This window comes from Myotis davidii, unplaced genomic scaffold (assembly GCF_000327345.1).
Source record: "Myotis davidii unplaced genomic scaffold, ASM32734v1 scaffold962, whole genome shotgun sequence".
In the NCBI taxonomy this organism is placed as follows: Eukaryota; Metazoa; Chordata; class Mammalia; order Chiroptera; family Vespertilionidae; genus Myotis; species Myotis davidii.
The window spans coordinates 360716-362795 of NW_006295559.1; the positions used below are offsets into that span (position 1 = coordinate 360716).

Here is a 2080-nt window from a genome sequence, read left to right on the forward strand (position 1 = left end):
GGGACGCCGCGGCCGCGTGTAGCATGAACGGGCTCCGCGCCGCGAGCCAGCCTTGGGTGCGAGCTGATGCTGAAGACGCCGCGGTGGGGTTCCAGCTGTCCGATTAATGAGAAACATAATGTATTTTGGTGAGTGCTAACTCCGAGGCTGCAATTCTGGGGGCGACCAGCGCTTCATCGGTGCAGATAAGCCCTTATTTATTTTTAAAACCTTGAAACCGCAAGAATCTGTTACATTCAACCTTCCTCCGATTGGCACCCGGGGGACCAGGCTGTTGGCGCAGCCTTCCAAGCTTCCTTTGTGCTGTGGTTGGGGCTCTTGGTCCTGGATGAGTTTAAGTTGGGGAAGAAGAGAGACGGGGGTGGGGGTGGATAAACTTTGCCTGGATCTGCCCGCAGGAAGTTGGCTTTTTTAGTAGCTGGGGGCCGAAGGAGACCTGGTGCGCGGCGTGGGAAGCCAGGGGCTAACTTACGGGAATGTGAAAGTTCCTCTGCCAGGGATGCTGCGGAAGCTTAGCCAGTGGCAGTGTTTCCTGAAGCATTTGGGCTTTTCCTTCATTCGGAGGCAGAAAGGGAAAACAGTCTTTGGTGAGCGGTGGCTGAGCCGCTGAGAACACTCCTCCACCCCATCCCCGTTTCCCATGCAGCCAGAGCAGCCCAGCGCCCCGTGCATTTTATTTTAAACCTGTAGACGTCGCGGAGCGGTGAGATACGTGTGCAGTGTCGTGGGGTGCCGCGGTGGGAGCCTCCCTTAGGTTTTCAGGGGAGCTGCCCGCATTTCCAGAAAACATGTTGAGGCTCACAGCTGGGCTCTCAGTGGAGCGCGGGGCGCAGGCGGGGAGCTGTACAGTCGCACTGTAACGCTGCAACTTGCTGCCAGGGAAGGAGGCAGCACCCCTTCGCCACATAAGAAGCCACGGATTAGAACCGAATCTCCTCTCCTCCTCCCTGAAGTTATGCTTTCCCTCTGTGAGTTCCACCCGGCGTCATCATCTAAGGGCATCTATCTGATATTCAAAGGTTTGTGAGAGCAACTGGGGAGGGCTTGAGGAAGGATTGAAGAGGCTTAATGCTCTGTGTGATTTCTCAGCATGAAGTAGAGAGTCCAGAGTCATTTTTCAGATTAAAGAAATATTTAGATAAATGCATGTGGGGCAGTACTAGTGTCTCGGGTATTTATTTCTGTGTGTACTATGTGCTTTTCCCTGTCTCTCTCTCTCTTTCTCTCTCTCTCTCTCTCTCTCTCTCTCTCTCTCTCTCTCTCTGTCTCTCCTCTCAAGCCTTTGAAACATTTGTGAAAGTGTGGAAGGGACACAAGTTGCAAAAGCTGAACACCTTTAGTTGTCTTGACAGCAGTTTTGATGGCCCTGTAATTTGTGTCATATTAGAAAAGAGGCATTAAAATAAATCGATTGGAAAGAAATGATTCCGATTTCATATCCAATCTAAGCAGACTCCAGAGTTGAACAACACCCTTTGCCAGGGGTTATAATGATGGAGGTAGTAAGCTTGTGTATTGGCAATGAATAAAATAGCAAGTGGTTATTGTTGATCATGAATATATTTTTGATACGTGGAAAAGTTGGTAAAGATGGCATGTCTTTTGGACAAAAGAACATGTTGGCATCTTAATGCTATTTGAGGGGTGGGGAGTAGATGGTAATTTTGCTTAAAGTTTTCAGCCTCTTGCAGCGATTTATTGTGCGAGTGCGATGAGGACTTAGCATGAACTAGAGCGCTGGCATAGTGTAAAAGTATGGTCAGAGGCCCTCCGTGCTGCACTGGATGATCGTGTGGCTATTGGTGAAGTGTTCGCCGGGCTAGTTCATGTTATTCACTGTCCGCTAGCCCAGCCGACTTGTGAAGCAGGGTGATTCACAGGACAGCTAGTTTCACTGTGCAATGCAAGTTTTTAATAGTACCAATTGAAATGTGATGTCCTACTTCGAGTGAAATGATACTCTTTTAAAGGCAAGGCTAAAGTTGCCCTGCGTGTCATGAGCGTGGTTTGGTCTTACCATAATCCTGGCCTGAGATAACGTTTTTTTCTATTCCCGGAGGGAATCCTGTGGATTCAGGAA

General features: G+C 49.4%; 1 protein-coding gene across 5 annotated transcripts in view; it reads left to right on the forward strand.

Annotated features, from left to right (window-relative positions):
* The window catches only part of ZNF385D (zinc finger protein 385D), a 575248-nt gene that overhangs the window by 298687 nt on the left and 274481 nt on the right, over positions 1-2080 (forward strand). The window contains exon 1 of one of the 5 annotated variants that reach the window (XM_006770163.2): positions 8-128. The exons of 1 other annotated variant lie outside the window; for it this stretch is intronic. In XM_006770163.2, coding sequence (XP_006770226.1) covers positions 107-128 — 22 coding nt within the window. In that variant the 5' untranslated portion in view covers positions 8-106. Of the gene's footprint in view, positions 1-7; positions 129-754; positions 1020-2080 lie in introns of those variants that run through there. 3 more of the 5 variants (XM_015568075.1, XM_006770162.2, XM_015568074.1) reach the window with 3 other exon arrangements.